This window comes from Rhinolophus ferrumequinum, chromosome 6 (genome assembly GCF_004115265.2).
Source record: "Rhinolophus ferrumequinum isolate MPI-CBG mRhiFer1 chromosome 6, mRhiFer1_v1.p, whole genome shotgun sequence".
Taxonomy (NCBI): Eukaryota; Metazoa; Chordata; class Mammalia; order Chiroptera; family Rhinolophidae; genus Rhinolophus; species Rhinolophus ferrumequinum.
In genome coordinates, this window is record NC_046289.1 from 2,613,141 (window position 1) to 2,632,529 (window position 19,389).

The following is a 19,389-nucleotide window of genomic DNA, read 5'->3' on the forward strand; positions in this document are numbered from 1 at the left end:
CACCCCGCATGAGGCCTCCCTTTCCCACCCCCACCGCAGCACTTCTCACAGCGGTGACACAGGTACATAGACATGAGGGGCGCTGGAACCCCCCAGCCCACCCCCCGGCCCCAGAGGGTCGGTCGCATCACCAGGACAGCACTGTCCGCTATAGGTAGAGGACGAGCCACACGTGACACTTAAAATTCCAGTAGCACATTGAACAATTTAAAAAACAGGTGAAGTTAGTTTTTATATTTTATTTAACCCAATATATGCCATGTTATCATTTCAGTATGTAACAAATGGAAAAGTTACTAGTGACGTATTTTACATCCTTTTTTAGATGAAGCCTTTGGGGCAGGCTATGTAGCGGTGGACAATGCAGGTCTGGCTGGCCCGCCCAGGCCCCTCCCCCTGCCTTACTTTCTCCACTTCTGAGAGTGATGGCCCTGGAGGACTCGGCCCTTCTTTGCAGCCCCAAGGGAAGGCGGGTACTGAGGCACAGAGGTGACATGGGACCTAATGTCAGTGGGGACAGTCTCTACTAGCTGACCATCCCCCACCCCTGAAAAGCCACCCAATCCTCAGGCTGCAGAAGGACCCCTACTGTTTCTATTCAAAACAAATGTACTCTGTTGGCTGAAGCCCGAATCCCAGTAGTGACAACAGCGGGGGGCCAACCAGGACCCCTCCCCCACCCTGCCCCCCTACTGTCCATGACGCCCAGGTTAGAAAGATCCTGAAGGTCATCAAAGTAAGCCCTGGTCCCCCAACCCTCTCTCAGCCTGTTGCCCATACTCAGAAGCCCTCAGTTACTCCGTCCGGGGAATCAGGGCTTCTGGTTAATAGGCTTAGACTTTCGATGCCAACCCTGGAAGACAATTACTCTGGAACAGACACTGCAGCAAGACGCCCTGGGCCCAACGCCCGGGACCCGACCCCGGGGCTCTGAGCCGGCAAGCAGCCTGGATGTCAGGTAAGAAATCCAAGGGCAGCCCAAGCGCCCAGGCAAGGAGCCCGTCCACCAAGTGGCCTCAGGAAGGTCTTTGTGGGTGGGCAGCAGGGGAGAAGGGTGAGCCCAGACTAACCTGCCCGGGAAGCAGCGACACCAAGGGTCAGCATAGCACACAGGCAGGACCGTCCAGCCTGTGGCAGGCAGGGAACGTGGGGCTGACCCCTCACTTCCTGGAGGTGGAGGTGGGGTCGCTTTCCGTGACGGGCAGGGGAGGCCTCCGGGCCAACACCCAACTCCAAAGAAAACGAAAGGTGAACAGTCAGCCTGTTCCTGTTCGCCTGAGCTTTGAAGGTTAGCAGGCGGGGAGAAGGCGGGGAAGCCCCGCTGCACCCGTGGACGGAAGGACAGAGGGGCCGCGTCTCAGCGTGGAGGCGCTGGCCCGCCCGCATCCACTGCGCGCATCCTCCTCAGTTACTCCACGGGAAGGACGAGCATTGCCCTTCGCGGCTGCGCTCAGCAGCGTGGTCACGGCTGGTCTGAGCGGACAGCGGACGGCTGCCAAGTAAGAGCCTTACAAATACCAACCAAGCAAGATTGCTCCCTCCGAGATTGCGTCATGTCCTGCTGGCCCCCAGGGAGGAGGCTGTTACAGGACAAGCGACAAATCTTGTATCTCATACTCAGTAAGCTGTTCTGTTCTTACCAGTTACCATCTTATTCCTGCTGGAGATTTCATTTGAAAATTACGTGATAAAATATCTAGCTCTTACCTGGTTTGGGCTTGATTATAATTTAGAATAAGCTCATTAAGCTTTGTTTCGCAAGAAACGTAAGAAAAACAGTATTTTGGTTAAACATTTACAGGAAAGGAACCTGTGTCTGCTGGGGTGCTGCTGAGATCACAGACCCTGACAGCAAGACCGTGGGGGCCAGCGGCCAGAGACCGCGTCAGAAGCCTTGTCCCGAAGTCTGGGGGGGACCCACCCGGGCCTCGCCGCCCCCCACCCAGCCTGTGACTGCGACTTCAGGACCTCAGGAGTGAGTGAAGTAGTGGGAGGATGTCTGGGCTGCGTGTGACTTCAGTGTCACACCCCGGCACTGTTCAAAAAGCCACCTTCCCCACTCCAGACAAAAGTGCCGTGCATGCCAGCCTGGCCAGGTTTGACTGCAGGCGTCTCTCAGGAGATGACATAGACAATGCCATGAGAGGGGGCTTGGCGCTGGGCGCGAGGGCTCAGGAGCCGTGGAGCTCACCGGGTCGGCCTCCCCTGGAAGGTGGCTCCTGCTCCCAGCACCTTCCAGAGCGGTTAACCATGAGACTAGCTCCAGGCTCCGGCTAGGTGCCCCCGTGTTCCCATCTCACTGGTAGACGTTTGTGAAGCGATGCTTTTTAGAGACGGTACCAAACGATGAGAAAGGTGACCAGGCCGGCTTCCTCCAGGCACGTTTCTAGCTATGGATACATTTCCCTGAACGCATCCACGAGAACCCCATCTTCCCAGCACCCACAGCGCCACATACAAGAAGGAGAGACCTGGACAGAGGAGCCACCATTTCACACTCAGGTGTGGGAGCCAACATCCTCGCATGAAATGAGCCAGGCTTAGCCAGTGGGTGGGGCACAGCCTTGGTCCCCTGATCCCCACAAGGCTGTGGGGCTCAAAGGAGGTGCCCACCCCATGGCACTTCCTTGGGCCACTCCCTGCCCCAGACCCACTGTTCATAGTGGGCGTGGGACCTTGGTCCCTGCTGGACAGCTGACCATGTCCCTTTGTCAGCCCTGACCTGCTCAGTGACAGGTCACACTGAAGGTGGCCCATTTCCCCAAAGAGACCACGCCACCTGGTCTCTAAAGAGAAAAGTCACCCGGAGAAAATAATCATTCTCTTTTCAGGCTTCTGGGGGAGACGCTGGGACACAGCCAGATAAAGGTTCCTCTGAGAACCGTGTGGACAGAGTTCCCTTCGGGCCCTCACCCACGAGCCCCTGCGGCCGAATCCCGTTGTGCTCGGGCAGGAGGACTGGACCCCTCTTCTGTCCTAACGCCTTTGTAGCCCAAGTCACTTCCAGGATTCGCCCATGCCGGCCGTCCGGCCAGCCTCCCCCTGAAACCAGCCCACAGAGAGGCCAGTTTTGCGGCCACCAACACTGAAAGGTGGATGCAGGCGCCGAGAGCCTCCAGATGTCCTTTCCATGAGACCCACTGACGGCAGTCAAACGTGGAAGACGGACTTAGAGCTTCTCAAGGCTGCAGGGACACGTACGTGCTGCTCCTGTGGCAGGAGGTCCGAGGAGACGGCTCTGAGGGTGCGAAGTCTGCGCCTTGTGCTCTGGCAGCTGAGCTGAAGGCAAGACACAGGCTTCGGTGCAGAGGGCTCGGAAGGAAGCGCGCTCAGGAAGATTCTGGAGTCGCTGAGACACGCGGGCTGACAGGAGGGAGCTCCAGGCCCAGACGTGACAGGGAAGAGGGAGACCAGGGCCTGACAAGGGGCTGTCTTGGCCAGCTCACCTTTGCCTCACCTGACCCCTGGGGCGCTGGCAGGTCCAGGCTGCACTTCTGACCCTGATTCAGGCTGCAGGTGCCCGGGCACCTCAGATCACGCAGCGGGACAGTGTAAACCGCTGCTCCCTCTGTCAGCGGGCCCAAGCCCCACGCAGGACAGCCCCCAGCAACTCCAGGGCCCCAAGCACACCTGAAGCCCCGGGCAGGAAAGCAACGAAAGGCCCGGAAGGAGCTCCTGGACCGGCCGGCCCGCTTCTCCTCTCCCAGCTGTGGCGGGGACACGGAGGCTGTGCTCACCAAAGCCGCTCGCAGCCCAGGGCGCCCCAAGGGTCAGCATCCTCACCAAACCGTTTCACAGCTCGGCTGAAGTCGGGCCACAGTCCTTCCCGCGGACTCAGCATCGTCGAGGGGCACAAAACAGTCCGTACCTTCGCTACACAGAACAGACGCTTCATCTGTAAGTTTCTGATGATGGTAAACTCCGCGGAGGTAATAAGAGGTAGCAATGCCTGTGTCTGTCTGTTGTACAAATATTAACAAGGCCCTTAATTTTACAGCATTACAGAGCTTTTCCTTTTTGTCTCATTGTGACTTTTCTTAAACCTTATCTTCGATGTGAAAATGATTATGGAAAATTACCTACATTTATAATTCATTCACACGTTTATTTCCTGTCAGTACACAGAGGGCAACCCCAAAGTTCTTCTGAATGTCAAGTATGTGGTAAGTTTCTAGCTGCGACAGTGACAAGGGGACACCTAAAAACCAAGGCAGTGAGACAGAAACATGATCTTAAACCTATTACGTAATAATACTGGTATTAAAGCTCCATTAATTATCGCAACAGTTAAGAACTTAATTTACCAACATTTCACATTAAGAAGGCTCTTTATGAAATTTATTCAAGTTGTCAAGAAATTAGATGAAAATATAAAAAGGAAATACATATAAATTTTGCTTGTGATTTTCAATAACAGTAAAATATCCGTACAATTTTATAGTGTCACCTAACATACTTTTATGAAACTTAGGTATACAGAAATTAGAAATGCAGACCATTTTTTACACTTCTACATTAAGAGAAGCAATTTCACTATGACGAGTTCGTGTGACAGACGCAGCTGTGGGTGAAGCCAACCCAGCGGGCAGTGCCCTCCACCGGGGCACTTTGGTGCGTGTCAGAGGCACAGCTGGGCCCGGGCACACCTGCCCAGCCTGCTGGGCCCCTTGGCGAGCGGGGTGCTCTGGCCAAGGATGACCTTGCCACCGTCCCTGCGTTTGCCAGGATGGCAGCCTCTCCAGGTCTCTCCGCAGGCCTACAGGTGCACGCAGAGGTGCCCGGCCCAGCACAAGGGGGCAGTGACCAGAGGCCAGCCACTTCCCTTGCCCACCTGCGCGTGGGGACAGGCAGGGCCCAAGCCGCCCGCCCACCCAGGACAGCACCTGAGCTCCAGGCATCTTTCCTGGGACGTCCGATCCCAGTCGGCTGCTCGTTCTTCCTCAGTCACAGACACAGACGTGGCCTCCGGGTTGGGTCGTCCAAAGCCTTCTCTAGCCCTCCCTGGCTGACCCTGTGGCTTCCTCTTACAGAGCTTCCTCCACGAGGAAGGCAGACATCTCCCTCTCGGTTCCCAATGGCTTCACCAACTCCAGTGCACATTCAGTCCTTGACAGTTTCTTCAAAATGCAGGACACAGCCCAAGAAGTAGAGGCGTCGGGGAGAAGTGGCTGACTGGCTGCCGCGAGGACCTGGCGGTTAGGCCAGCAGCACGGACAGCGTCCCAGCGGGGAGGGATGTGGTCCTGCCATAGAAACTGGAACAGTGGCAGGGCATGTTGTCCTCACGGAGACAGTAATCGTTGTCATAGCTTCTTTCTGTCGTCCCCTCCTCCGATTTTCTGTCGTAAAGCATTCATCCTTAGTCTCAAGCCAGCGGCTCACTTCAAAAGTGCCAGAGGTTCAATCAGCACAAAAAACAACAAGATTCTTTACCACTGTTTATTCACCAAAATTTAGAACCTAACGAGTCTGCTCCTCCCTCTGACACGTTTGCTTTGAGAAGAAGGCCAGGCTTTCCAGAGCCGTCCACCTCCAGCCCTCTCGGGGGTTCTAACTCCCCTGCTCGGGCGCAGACCTGAGCGGGCTGCGACCGCACTGGCCAGTGGCTTTACGAGCCCGCCTCACCCAAGGCACAGCACAAATGTGGTGGCCTCTGGAACTCGCGCGGGTTTCAGAGAGGCGAGGCAGGGCACGGTGACTGAAGGACCACACTGCACCCCCCCCCACCCCCCCAGAGGGAGCCGGACTCCAGGGCCAGCCAGTACTGGGTTTCTGTCTCTGCTTCCCACCGCTGAGTTTCCGTGCAGGAAAGCAGCAGTAACGCCGCCCCTTCCCACCGCTTGGGTTCCAGAGTGTAGGTTAGAAAAGCCATTCTTGCTCGAGATAATTTAAGCTGACCAACTCTGAAAAATCACAGTGAGGAAGCTCAGAGCTTGGGGAAAAAAACGACGAGCCACCCCTAGGCTTCTCTCAGTGGCACTGTGCCCCATCAGCTGAGGTCAGGACCCAGCCGCGTCCCCCTGCCCCCAGGTCTGTGGAGCAGGCCTCAGAAGAAACCCGAGGGAGCAGGGAGGCGCCCAGCCGCCCTCTCCAGCCCTTGGCTCCTCAAGCTGCCAGCAGCTTCAGTCCTGGTCTTGGACCACACCTCGCATTCTGTCCTCCTGACTACAGGACAAGGGCTCTGGGGACTGTTCAAGAAAGGGGCAGAGCGCAGGCGGAGCAGGGTGGCCTGCAGGGCTGGGAGCCAGCCTGGGCCTCCCCAGCACCTGACAACCTGCCTCACCAGCAGCAACCGGAAGAACAAGATTGGGACCAAGCCCCCAATCCCAAACTGCCCCGAACCTGGACTTTAAACCCGGAGGTGGAGGTGGCAGGTGTGGGGGAGGACATGAGCACCACAGGCTTGTCAGAGCTGGTTTTGTAAGGAGGCCCCCCACCCTCCACTAACAGGCTGCCTCCTAGGTAGGTCACCCTGTTGGCGCACCTGGGCAACCCCTCTCTCAGGGCAGCCAGCAGCAGGTGCAGCTAAAGGGCAGAATGAGCCAGATGGCAGGTGCCCAGGCACTCAAGTGCGGTTCCAGGGGAGCACAGCCCCACAGCTTTCCCCCCGCAGCAATGCAGCGAGCAGTGCACCAGAACCCCCAGGACACAGATGCGTCCCCATAAAGGCCACCACCCGGGAGGCGCCACTCTGCTCAGGCCACATGCCCAGTCCTGAGTTTGGAAACGGCACACTCCACGCCTCAGGAGCATCTGAAGGGAGTGTCTGAAGCAGAGCACGGGAAACTGCACCGGCGGCTGGGTGCTAAGCGCTCCTCCACCCGACGGCCCCTGCAGCCCGCGGAGCTGACAGGACGCGAGGCTGCTGTGTGCGCTGCCTTAGACGGGTGAACATTAGGAACAAAGGACCACACCTTCAGTGGGGAGGACATTCCCACTGCTGCGGGCCGCCACTGCGGTCACAGGTAACAGAAACCGCTGGCATTACGGGGCTGACGGACACAGGGGGCCGTGGGGGGCAGGCCGAGCCTCCCGAGGAGGCCTCCATCAGCCGGTCCCATGTCTTCACTTGCTGAATCGCACTCCCTGCTCCGCCCCGTGTGAATGGTCAGTACGTCCATATTTCCAGAGGTGTGCAAAACAAAAACAAACCGAACTGACCGAAATAACAAATGAGGTGACCATCACCTTGACACAAAACAGAGCTCAAAGAACATGTCATCCATGTAAACGCGGATTGGAAACTCCTCACACAGCCGACAGGGGCATAAGAAACTCCAATTAAATGCTGCAGTTTCCCAAGGGGACAGCGGGTCCCGTGGGGTCTGCACCCACTGCTCCCGAGCAGCCAAGACCACCAGGGCCCAGGGTGACAGGCTGGGTGGAAGTCCCTGAGGGCAGAGCCCGAGAGCCAGGCCAGCATCAGTGTCCCAGGAACAATCCCGGATTCATGACTGCCATCCAACCAGAAGACGGGGCGACTGCACTTGTGCTCACGCTGGGTGGGACAAGCCGGACCTGGGGCCCCTGCCTGCCTGGGGCCTCCAGTCAAGTGCCTTTTGGACCAAAACAAACAAGACAAACAAAACAACCCTCCCCCCACCCCGGAAAAAGCAAAGGAAAACAAAACCTCCTTTTCCTTATTGGAAAAGAACACAAGCCAAGCGCATTCGACACGAAGGATCTGGGCGTACATGGCAAGAGGCACGCCGACAGCCGCGGCCGCGCTCTGCCCGCGGGCCCCGGGACTGCCCAGGGACGTGGCGTGGGTGTTTATTTAGGGCACAGAATCTCAATCAAAGTGGCACAAACTGCTTCTTTGAAAAAAGATGTTTATTAAACAATTTTAATTGTCATAAAATGACTAAAATGGGTTTTAAAAATTAAGGCTCTTCTCTTTCTGTGGATTGCCAGAACAATGTAAAAATAATATCAATCAACCCTGCTGAACGCTTTGTTCCTAAAGTTAAATTTCATAGATTCCTAAACATTTTATGATTAAGATAAAAAATCAGACTATAAATGACAATGGCCGTCCATACTGAACACACGCTCTGATCAGGTGTACAATATTCTAATTGAGTAGTTAGGCAAAAATATTCCAGTTAAAGCAGAAATTTTAATTTTAGCATTTTAAGTCATTGTTTTCCCACACTGTCATGATTTTCCTAAAATCGAAATAGTCTAATACGGGAACGCTAACCTTGGGACTCTATATACTCCCAGGAGGGTGACTGACTTGGCTGGCAAATAGCTTGATTATATTTTTTTAAACGTTCTAAGGTGAATTATCAAATGATTCAGAATTACATGGCATGCAGTATCCAAAATTATGGCTCTGATGCATTTAGATTTACATTTAGAAGAAGTGTCATTCACATTCATTGTACACCCCACCCCTCCCGCAAGGAAAACATGTCTACCTAGTCACGTTCTCGATCTGGCGCAGCGTTAAGGGTTAAAACTTACCACTTTACCAGGCCTTCCCCATGTGCAAATAAATCCCTCCTGACAAGCAGTGACTATACAGTCTTCAAGGAAAATTAACACCGTCAGTCTCTCATGTGCTATCTTTTTACAGATGAGTGGCTCTAACAAGGGCACGTCTTCCATTCGAGGACACAAGGGCGTCCCCAGAGTTTTAGCGGGGTCCGTTTTGGTTTTCGTGACTAGGTTCAGTTTGTCGCTGCTCTTGCTGGAAATGTGCCCCATGCTGTGGTTCCGCTTGTGGTCTTTCTCGTGGTGCCGGTCCTTCCGGTCGTGTAGTGAGAGGGTCGCGAATTTGCTGACCCCAGAAGCGATGGCCCCGTCGGCGACATTGCTCTTGCTGCCGGCGCTGGAGACAGTGGAATGCGGGAGGCTGTTGGACCGCGGCAGGGGCGGGGGCGCAGAGTTGCCGGGTGTCGTGACACTGTTCCCAGTGCTTCCAGCAGGAGGGCTTGTGGCGTTCATGACATTTGTGTGTGTCCTTGCTCGCGAGAGGGGTTGGTGAGGGAAAAGGATGTCTTCTGTGAGGTCCCACAGGCAGAGCTGCGTGTCCTGGCCCACCGAGCCAAACCGGTAGGTGACGCTGACAGGGCGGCTCTCTGTGGAGTTCCGTTTGGAGAGCCTGGACTGTGTGCTATTGGCTCGGTCTCTGCCAAAGTGGAGAAGGTCCTGGAAGTCCTCGTCGCTGCCACTAAACTCCATAGGGTCACTTTCTTCTACACTCGTGGTATAGGGATCAAATGCCACCACACTGACCCAGGACTTGTGCCCGTGGCCTCGCGCTATCACTCGGCAGTCTACAAAAGACCAGACTGTCACCAGGTCGTCCTCGCCACCTGTCACAAGGTACTTGCCGTCCGGGCTCCAGCACACACACAGCAAGCCTCCAAAGTAGCTTTTCATGGAGCCGTGCAGCTCCACCGAGTCAAAGCCGAACACCCGCAGGAAACCGTCCTGGCTCACGCACGCCAAGAACTTGCCATCTGGGGAGAAAGCAAACTCGTTGAGGGCCCCCTCGCCCACCGTCCACTTAAGCAGAGGGTTCCTCGTGGATTTGCTCTTGCAAGTGTGCACGGCAAAGCTGTCCCCCTGCTTCAGAAGCTGGTAGTGGGGGGCTGCGGTGCCACAAGTGTGCTCCACGTTATACAGGTACATGGCCCCACTCGAATGGGCCACTAGGAAAAGGCTTTCCGAACCGGGAACCCATTTGACACAGGTTACACGTGACTTGTCTATTAGTCTCTGTGAAGACAAAGAGAACAAGTTATCACAATGGAGAACAGTGGGTCTACTTTCCAGCAAGAAAGCTTGTCTGTGGCTCGGTGAGGAGGGACAGTCCACCCGGGCACTCCGCTTTCCACCCCGCAGCGAGCCAGGCCAGCCAAGAGCATTCTGGCCATTCTGGCCGCCGGGAGCGTTACCGTGGAGACTGGCCCCTGGCTTTCACTGAGGAAGTCACGGCACCGGCACCGGCGCTGGGACACTGGTGAGAGGGACAGCCCTGGGGCACGTGTCAGTTCATCCGAGGAGGGTGTGCGCCTACGATCCTCAGCACCTCCACCCAGCCTCCTCTCCCTGAGCACCCAGGAGACCCTCACCGTCCTCCCAGGTCCCTCTGTGCTTCAGCGTCCCTGTGAGACCCGTGCCCCAGGGCACGAGCACCTTCCCGGCTTGCAGACGTGCCAGGGGCACAGGCACGGCACCTTCCACACAGCGGCCTTCTCTAGGCTGCCTGGTCCCCAAATCTCATCACCAGAAACTATCCAGAAGGTCCCAAGTTCTTCACAGACGCGCCTACTGTACCGCCAGCCACCACCTTGGAGCCCAGCAGACTCATCGGGTGAGCAAGGCCATTGCTACCCTCAACGGGCTGGGATTCCCCAAACCCGCCAAGAAGCAGGGCGCCTTCTGCTTCGTCAGCTTTGTGCTGTGTCTGCTGTGTGTGCTGCATTTTCACAGAAAAGCACAGAAAATGAAAAGCAGTCTTTTCAGAGATTAATGAACCATGCGAGCTGCTGCAGAAAATTCGACCCCAGAAGGCAAGTGGCCAACCCAGTGGGGACAGCAGGAGGTCTGGTCCTGTGCAGCATGGAGGGCCCAAGGGCCGGGGACAGTGGCTTGGACAAAGGCCACTCAACAGCAGGTGTCACAGCCGTAAGATGGCACGGCTGACCCTCTTAAACGAACAGAGACCAGGCTTGCTGGCCTTGGGGACACAATCCACATTTTCATGCCCCGCCTCCTCCCAGAATGCCTGGTGACAGGGCTCTAACAGGCACCTGACCTACACTGACACCAGCAGCTGAAGAAGCCCAGCACCGCTGCGGCGTGGTCCTCACCAGCCGGTCACCATTTCTCCCAGAGGATGTCACAGGTAACTTGCAAAGCCAGATCATGGCTTGTGTTTTTGGGGGTCTGATCCCCAACCCATCAGACCTTGCTGTACCCACCAGGTCCAGGCTGCCTCTGCATTCCTGACCCCAAGCTGACTGGCCTGCTGGGGCGCCAGGCTCAGCACCCACTGGTGGCCTTGTCACGTGGCTGCCGCAGCTAACCCCAGCTGGGGACCGCACTGCGGTCCTCCTCCTTGCACTGTGGCTCCCAACTCCTGCACCCCACATTCGCCACAGCCACGTCAGTGTGCCCAAGGGCTCTCCACTGTTACTCTACCATGTGCAGAAAACATTCACATAAAAACCTCCAGCACTATGGTTAGGAGAAAACTTTCTTTTTGGCTTTAAGAAACACAACAAAAATAATTCCATTATAACTCGACATTGTAATACTGTCAAGTGAAAACAGCCTGCTTTGTAACTGAGGAATGAAGCTGAATAATTATAGCACCGTTATTAAACTCGGTGTCACTGCGGTGACAAAACACACATAAGGACCTTACTCCATATTAAAAGCAGACACAGGCTGTGCCCACGTTCCGCACCCTGCCAGGGCACCTTCACGGACACTCGTCCCACTCTAGCACCCGTGAACTGGGCAACTGCAAACCCCAAACACAAAAGGACCGTGGAGACCGCGCGCCATGGATAGGTTTTCTCACTTGTCCCGCACCATGTGCCCAGGCCCAGGGACAACGTAGGCCTCACCTGGGGGACCGGGTCTCACCACAGCTGGGGCGTGTGGTGACCACATCAGGACAGCGGTACCAGCTTCCACTGAGGACCTACTGTGCATGCCAGGTACCGGGCGAGAGGCTCCGCACACGTGCTCTTCAGTCCTTACATAACCCTGCGAGGTAAGCTGTCACGTTTTCTGACCAGGCGACACATTCATCACTCAGAGAAGTAGAAGCCTCACTCACACCCCCACCCTCCATTCTAGATGCCGTCCGTAGTCACTGCTAGCAGACTCCTGTTTCTCTCTCCGGGTGACTTCCTGCCTGGACCAGGACACGACATGTGCCTGCCATCCTGCTTCCCAGCAGCCAGCCCCACGGGCTGTCCGCACCGCTGCTCTCTCCTTCAGTAATCCGTCCCGTACCTGTCTGCACGGGCACCGACCCAGCTTCCTCGTTCTTCTCCAAAGCTGCGAGTATTCCGCTAGACAAACGCACTGCACTTTAGTTTAAAAGCCCCAACCGACGGACATTTATTAGCAGTAATCACCTGGCACCCACGGCAGTTGTCACTTGTATGAGTATCACTTGCAGGATAAATTCCCAGTGGCACAGTGGGGTCAGCTTACGGATACTGCCAGGTTACCTCCGTGGACGGTGTCACGTCTGTTCCCATCAACAGTGTAAGTAAGTAAGAGCAGCTGTTTCTCCACAGGGAGCCAGGTATTACTGCCGTACTACCCACAGGAGGCAACAGAGGCTCAGAGAGATGGAGAACTCACTCAGAGTCCCATCTGCTCACACACTCACCCACTCACTCGTGTTCACGCACAGTGGGCCTTCACACCCAAGGACTCAGCCAGCTGCAGACTGAAAATAACTGAAAAAAGTTCCGCTTGCTGCTGACAACATCTACTTGTCGTTAGGCTTACGGTGGTTGCTGGCTGCGTCTGGACTGAACACGTACAGACTTTTTTTCTTGTCATTGTTCCCTAAACAATACATCATAACAACTATTTACCCAGCATTTCCACTGTATTATGTCTTATAAGTAATCTAGGGATAGTTTAAAATCTTTTTGCCACGACGGTCAGATACATCCGAATGAGTATTTCCATCCGTTGACTGTGGATGAAAACTTCCAGAAAGGAAGTTTAGGAAAGCATATGTATATTTTTTTGTATTTTTGTGTTTTTCAAGAATGAGTAACAATAGGAAATTTTTATACATAAAAATGTCGTTTATATACAAAGCAGCTCAAATTGTTATTAAATGCATAAAATAGTCAAAATATCAACTTTTTGTTTTTTGTGGATTTCTTGACAAATTTTGAAAAAAAAACTTGAAATCAATTAACTTGAAATCAATTAATGTGAAAGACTGAGTTCAATTAACTTGAAATCAATTAATGTGAAAGAATTAAAGCACACGGGGTATGTGCGTAGGTCACCTACCAATGATACCATTTCATTTAAATCCATGGATTTTGGTCTCAAGGGGGGTCCTGGAACCACCCCATGGATACCGATGGACGACTGTATTCATATATCCATATATCCATATATCCATATATCCATCCATCCATCCATCCTTTACTGAATGCATACCAGACACCAGGCACTGATACAGCACTGATTAAAACAGACAAGATATCCCTTCCTGCGTGGATTTACATTCAAGTGGAAAGGGAAGACAATGAAATTACAAGACCAGATGGCAATGAGTGCTGTGGAAAACCACCAGCCAGGGAGAGAAGACCAAGTGCCCTCACACAGGACGGCCTGCCCAGGCCCTTCTCTGGCAGCGAGGACTGGCTGAGCAAAGCCTGGAGGGCGGCAGAGGGCGGGCGGAGAGAGTGTGGGGAAGCGCACCGGGCACAGGGACCTGTGGACACCCAGCCGGATGCTGAGGGGGAGCAAACCACGCACGAGACATCCCAGAGAGACAGGACCGGCGCAGGGGGAGCAGGCTGGGCGAGGGGAAGCACACCTCTCTGGCGGGCGCACCTGAGCTGGGTCTGGAGTCGGGAGCTGGGACTCAGGGCCGTGGAGTCCCAGGCGAAAGGGCTGGGCTGCGAGCCTGAAGCCCTGCGCACCCATCCTAGAGCCCCAGCACTTGGCATGTGACCGCTCTGAAGTGAACGGTGCTGTGAGGGTACAATACACACTGGACTCTGCAGACTCATTCATAAGTTTTACATTGACGACACTGGATGTTGAAATAATATTTTGGATCTATTGGATAAAGTAAAATCTTAATCTCACCTACTTTGCCTCACTTGCTGGGCTATGAGAAGGTTTGAAATTGCCTGTGAGGCTCACAGTGTATTTCTCCTGGCAGCGAGGCTGCAGGCAGTGGGGGCCCGAAGGCTTCTGAAAAGGGAAGTGACAGATTCGTGTGAAATCCCCCAGCAATCTGTACAGAATGGAAGGCGGGGTGGGTGGGGAACCGGTGAGGAGGCTACGACCACTGCCAGGGACGACAGCCTTACACTTGACCGGTGGCAGGGTGGGCTGTTTCCCAACGCACTGGGCAGGGTGGTGGGTAGGGGGGGTGCTGAGGGGGCATGTGAGGACTCCTTGGTTTTAGCCCGAGTGACTGGGAACACGGTGACAGAAAAGAATGGGACGTGGGTGACTAAGCTGGGGAGAAATCCAAGTGCCCTCATCTAGTAGGTGTCAAATGAAACGACCAGGAAGATAGGAAATCAGCTGTGAACAGGGAGAGCCAGGTCTGCGACATCCTAAGATCTCCAAGGGAAAAGGTGTAGCAAGGACGATGTGAAATGCTGGAAAAACCCTACTTCTACGGAGGACACAAGCAGAGGGAGAAGCAGAGAAAACGACTCAGAAGCCCTATGAGGAGAAGAAGGAGCTGACGCTGTGTCCACAACAGGCTAGGAGTTGTGCTCTGGGCATCAGGTGACAGGGTCTTTGAGGTCTGCTGTCACACACTCGGAAGCGAGGCTGAGACAGGAAGTGCTGCTGGCAGGTGAAGGCTTCCTCAGGTGAGCACAGGAAAGCGAGTTTGGGGCTCAGGAGGAGGGCAGGGGAGGGAACAAGGAGAAGAAAGCCCCTGCTCCCAGCTGGCACGGAGAAGCCGAGGGGAAACCCTGCCAGGCAGCGGTGAGGACGCTCGGTGGGAAGGAGCCGATGAGGGCCTGCGTCCCACTCCACAAACCCGCAGAGCGCGCAGGAGAAGGGAAGGGCGGGGGGAGCAACAGGGTAGACGAGGCAGCGAACAAGACAGTCCCTGTGAGGTCGCCTGGCACCGCCACTGGGCTTTCCATTAAAGACGAGTCAAATTCCAAGATGATCCAAGGCCTTTTTAAATAATCACTTCCATAAAAAAAATCAAACCCCAAATCTGGGCATCAGCATGCCATTTCTGTACGTCAAGACACCTACCCTGGAGTGCGCCCCCATACCCATGCCTCCCCCCACGGATCCCACTCTGAATGCCAAAGAAACTGCCCATTGCCAATAGCGATCCAGTGGAAACCAGACACATACCCAAACCACCATCATACCGGCATTGATACACAGGATTTTCTAACTGCACTGGACGAGCTGCAAAGAAGCAAGAATACAAATCAACCTGTACCCACATTAAAGGACACTAAAAGGAAGCTTTCTAAAGCACTTAGTTTTCTTTTTATTTTCTTGCACTACTAGCAACATGACAAGCAGGAAAAGGGTGTTTTGGGGGTCTGGGTATGCATTTTAAAATGCAGATATTAACTTGTAACAAAAATACTAAATTCAGAAACCACAGCAGCTGCTGGAAAAGCCCCAGGGAGCCACAGGCTAAAATGGCAGTAAAGGCTTTGGTTGTGGAACACATTAAAGACAGCGGCTCCCACAGGAATATGGGGAAGGGTACTTCCAGGCGGTGGAAGCGAAGACCAGATGCCATTTTTATCCTAACATTTTCAAGCTTTACGGAGTAGATCACCATGTGTTCATCTCTTCCCTTCGATTAAAAAAAGCAACGACAGAGACAGAACTAACCAAATGCACAGACCCACGCTTTTGTTGCAGAGCTGGACAGACAGAACATTGCAAAGCTGGGTCTCACTCCCCTCCCCCACTGCTGGGCACTGGCCAGGAGGCCGGCGCCTGCAGCTGGTAGGATTAGAGAATTCCCAACCTTGGGCAGCAGCCCCGAGTCAAGGTCAGGGCCTTCTCCCGCGCCCTTCACTCAGACATGATCTCGACCATAAGGAGACTGGAGCCCACCCAACGTGCTGGGGGAGCCTCCCACCTGCGAGAAGCAGAGTCTGGAACAGAGGGTCTCATTACACGTCAGTAATGAGAGAAGCCAGGATGACAAGTTCTTTTTCAATTTTACATCTTACCCAACAATCAAAACATACTTGAAAATCCTTTGACGTTACTATTCTATGGCTACAACCCAGAAATAACGAGAAGTTTTAAAGAGATGAGCAAGGCTGAGTTCATCATCATATAGAAACCCTCCCTTTATAATTCCTCTTCTACAATACATCATAACCACACGTAAGAGAAGTGAACCCCTCATCCCTTTGGGGTGCTCACACAAGGCTGAGTGCTGCCGAGGCAACTCTCCGTCCCAGGTGCCTTACTGGAAGGTCGGCCCCATGGTGTGGGGCCTCCTGGACGTAGCTCCAAAGCACTCTCAGTAGAGTGCAACATGCACAGAGCGCTACAAATAGACACCTACAGTAGACTCCTGGAGACGGGAGAAAGCAGAGGCTGTGGGGCTCTAAGGCCATCATTCCCCAAGGGAGGCCACCAAGCACCAGGGCCTTTCCTTCCTCCTGGGCTGGCTCAGGTACAGCAGCCAGGGTCTCCAGTGTGACCGGGACGGCCATGGGCCAGGAGCAGCTCGCCAGCCTGTGACCTGACCTGAGAGGAGGAGGGGCCAGACTGGCAGGTGAAGGTGGCCGGCATCTCTAGCGGAGGGAAGGTGAGTCCTCGTCTTACAAAACAATGAAACTAACAGTGAGCCCTAAGATTCATCAGTGATACTCTCCCTCTGGACTTCTCTAAGTCCCACTGTTTCTATCAACAAGCATTTCAATTTTTTTTTATTTTTTAATTAATGGGAAAAATCACCTTTTAAGATATACTCGAGTCCCACACAGAAGTTTTCATCTATCTTTAATCTCAGGCAGATTTCTGGAACTGATGGCAATTCCACGCCATCCAAACGTGCACTGTATTTTCATGTACCAGGCATCCCCAGAAAGGAAGCAAAGATCGGAATAACCAGCAGTGGGTGTGTGTGCACACGTGTGCAACGGTGGCGGGGAGAAGCGCTCTGCTCACACCCACCGCACAGTGCTAAGCAGCCCCCATCCTCAGCCTCGCACGCGTGGACTCTGCCTGGGGTGCCCTGCTCTTACCTTCATGTTCTGGAAACTCACTTCTGTTTCTCCTCCAAACCTGCCGGTTCCTCACCTCCCAGAAGCTGTTCCTTCCACGCCCTGGCGGGAGGAGCCCTCTGGGTTTCGCCTCCACCCGGGACCGACTGAGCGCGGCCCAGGGCTCACTGCAGGCCCTGTGCTAGCCGCCCATCCTCACCACACGCAGGCGGGTACTGTCCTTACCATCTTCCAGCTGAGGAGAAGAGGTGAGGGAACAGACCCACAGCCGCAGTCAGTCAGGGGCAGAGCTCGAGTCGGAACCCTAGGCATTCGGCCTCCAGGCCATCGGGCTGAGTGTGCACGTTCATGGCCATGAGCTGACTGCTTGAAGAGCCCCATTGGAGCCAGTATGATGAGACGGCCAGAATCCTGGGTACAATCAGGGCTCGGTCCTCGGCACGCTTCTTACGCTTACTGTACTGTCTCCACAGACCTTTCTTCTAATCTCAGGGATGTGCTCACCGTTTACATGCTGACAACTCCCAAACTTTCACCTCTAGTTTTGAGCTCCAGATCCATGTAACCGACCATCTACAGTCCTGCCAAGTTTAACAAGTACAGAATGGAACTCTGACCTTTCCCTCCACCCCAAACACCTGCTCGTTCCTCCGTTTTACCCAGGGGAGTAGGTGACAGCCAGAAACCCAAGATTTGCTCCTACCTGTCTCCAATTTGCTCTCCACGAAGCAGCCAGGGTAATTTTAAAAAATGCCAGCCTGACTGCTGCGTGCTCCTGCTCCCTTCTCAGGGATCCCACAGCTCAGGGGCACACACACAGCTGGGCCCGACCCCACCTGGCACGGCCCTCCAAGGCCATGCCCCCACTTCTCAGCACCCGCCCCGGGTACACTGTCCTCTCTCCGTCCTCCCAGCCCACGGTCTTCCCCTGCTCTCCTTCCTGCGGAGTGCTCTACCTCCAGTTCCTTACCCGGATGGCCCCCTTTCCCTGCGAGGCTCAGCTGAAAGTACACTCCTTCCTCTGAGAGATGTTCTCCGCCTCCCGGTTTAAAGCAGGCCCCGTGTTTCTCTCTCTCAGGCCCACTGTCTCCTCTGACGTCACCATTTGCCAAAGGTGTCAATGTGTGTATGTGTCTGGCTGCCGTTTACACCCTTCCCCCTCTCTCTGAGGGGGTGACAGCAGGGCGGGGTTACCTGCCACTGCAGACCCAGTGCCAGGCGTGTGGTAGGTAATCAAGGTCTGTCAAATGAACGGAAAAGTAGCCGCAAGTCTAGTCCAAGCCCTCAGCTCTCACCTGGACAGTTACTAGGGCCTCCTCACTGGTCTTGCTACCTTCATTCTCTCTTTCTTCATTCCAATCCACCTTCCACAAGTGCTGACAAGAGTTCTAAAAAAACACATTTGATCCTGTCACTCCCTTGAGGAAAAGCCCAAAGTTCCCCCACAGCCTCCAGTGTCAGATCCAAGTTTGTTAGCGTGTCATGAAAGGGCTTTTACGATCTGCTTCCAGTTTCTCTGTCCAGCTCTGGCTCCTGCCACCCGAGGCCCACACGCTACGTTTGGCCACATCTGGTTCCGAGCTATTCCTCCACACGCCAGGCTGTGTTCTCCAGCGCGGACGGCCTTTCTCATCCTTTTCCAACTCCTACGCATCTTTCAAGACCCAGATATCAAATGTCACCTTCTGGAAGCCTTCTCGGACTTCCTCCACCGAGCTTCACTTCCGTTTTAATTTTACGGCATTTGCTACCTACTGAGGAATCCAGTTAACACACATCCCTGGGTACTTTGTTCATAGCATTGTGGTAACACATGCCCCCATACTCTGTGTGTCCATCTTACTAGACCGCGAGCTCCTGGGAAGACAAGGGCCCACCCATCTTGCAACCACACATGGGCTTACAGCCTGTGAGAAATAAGAGCTTCTGGAATTAATTCCTAGTTCCAACTCTATCATCAATTTGCATCTGATCTGCACAATTAATTCACTTACCTTCTCTCTGACAATTTTCTCAGCTGCAAAATGGCAACAGTCGCACACCGTCCCGGGCAGAGGGAATATATAAAACATTCCGCAGCCTCTAACTCTCATACCAATGCAAAGCATGGCATGACAACTGCATCAGTCCCAACTCCTGGCACTCTGAGAAACAAACCTCTGACGACCCTTGCTCTTAGACATCCTGACCAAAATCTGATAAAAATATCATCCACACAGCCAACGAATTCCCTACTGTGAAGGGCAATCAACTTCAGTTTCGAGCTGTCAATGCCAAGATGGCATCACACCGTACACAGTCCGAGCATTCTGAACAGCTAGCATTCTGAACTTTTCAAATAAAATGTGAAGAGAGTATGTGTTAACTCATGCTTCAATTACTAAGAGCGAGGAGGCTTTCCCGCCTGCAACACCCATTTGTGCAGGGGCAGGGACGGGTCTGGCTGACGCGCTGAGTGCTCTCAGGCC

General features: G+C 54.2%; 1 protein-coding gene and 1 long non-coding RNA gene across 11 annotated transcripts in view; one reads left to right on the plus strand and one right to left on the minus strand.

The window, feature by feature from the left end:
- WDR20 (WD repeat domain 20) overlaps positions 1-19,389 on the minus strand; it is a 57,579-nt gene that overhangs the window by 1,986 nt on the left and 36,204 nt on the right. For 2 of the 10 annotated variants that reach the window (XM_033107946.1, XM_033107944.1), the window contains one exon: positions 8,469-9,728. In XM_033107946.1, coding sequence (XP_032963837.1) covers positions 8,469-9,728 — 1,260 coding nt within the window. Of the gene's footprint in view, positions 1-5,792; positions 6,188-6,311; positions 9,729-17,146; positions 17,939-18,216; positions 18,310-19,389 lie in introns of those variants that run through there. The other 8 variants (XR_004423195.1, XM_033107943.1, XM_033107945.1 and 5 more) reach the window with 8 other exon arrangements.
- On the plus strand, positions 354-5,710 carry LOC117023349 (uncharacterized). Its single transcript, XR_004423197.1, has 3 exons — positions 354-1,499; positions 1,802-2,502; positions 2,832-5,710. It is a non-coding gene; the product is annotated as an uncharacterized LOC117023349 (long non-coding RNA).